At 43.6% G+C, this 660-nt stretch overlaps 1 protein-coding gene across 1 annotated transcript; it reads left to right on the top strand.

Moving 5' to 3' along the window:
- Positions 1 to 3: 3 nt before the first annotated feature.
- LOC103608637 (olfactory receptor 1102-like) lies at positions 4 to 654 on the top strand (the record flags this gene model as incomplete). The annotated part of the gene is made up of 1 exon (XM_008593047.1): positions 4 to 654. A coding segment is annotated over one exon (651 nt), but the record flags the coding sequence as incomplete, so codon positions are not given.
- Between the last annotated feature and the right edge of the window lie 6 nt (positions 655 to 660).

The following is a 660-nucleotide window of genomic DNA, read 5'->3' as shown; positions in this document are numbered from 1 at the left end:
GATTCCCGGCTTCACAACCCCATGTACTATTTTCTGAGTGTGTTGTCTTCTGTGGATGCCTTCTTTTCCTCAGTTATTACACCAAATATGCTATTAGACTTTATGTCAAATGATAAAGTCATTTCACTCCCTGAATGTGCAGCACAGATGTTTCTCGCTACTACTTTTGGAACCACGGAATGCTTTCTCTTGGCTGCAATGGCCTATGATCGCTATGTGGCCGTCTACAACCCACTTCTGTATTCAGTGAGCATGTCACCCAGAGTCTATTTACCACTCATCGTTGCTTCCTATGTTGGTGGCATTTTACATGCTACTATACACACAGTGGCCACATTCAGCCTGTCCTTCTGTGGATCCAATGAAATTAGACATTTCTTTTGTGATATTCCTCCTCTCCTCGCTATTTCTTGTTCTGATACTCACATAAACCAGCTGCTACTCTTCTACTTTGCTGGCTCTATGGAGATTTCCACTATCCTAACAGTCCTGGTCTCCTATGGTTTCATTCTGGTGGCCGTTCTGAAGATGCACTCTACTGAAGGGAGACGAAAAGTGTTCTCTACATGTGGCTCTCACCTAACAGGAGTGTCACTTTTTCATGGAACACTTCTCTTCATGTATGTGAGACCAACTTCCAGCTACACTTTGGAGCATGAC

Source organism: Galeopterus variegatus, unplaced genomic scaffold (genome assembly GCF_000696425.1).
Source record: "Galeopterus variegatus unplaced genomic scaffold, G_variegatus-3.0.2 Scaffold8657, whole genome shotgun sequence".
NCBI classification, from domain to species: Eukaryota; Metazoa; Chordata; class Mammalia; order Dermoptera; family Cynocephalidae; genus Galeopterus; species Galeopterus variegatus.
Note: the sequence above shows the minus strand (reverse complement) of the source record. Positions and strands in the feature narration are given on the sequence as shown.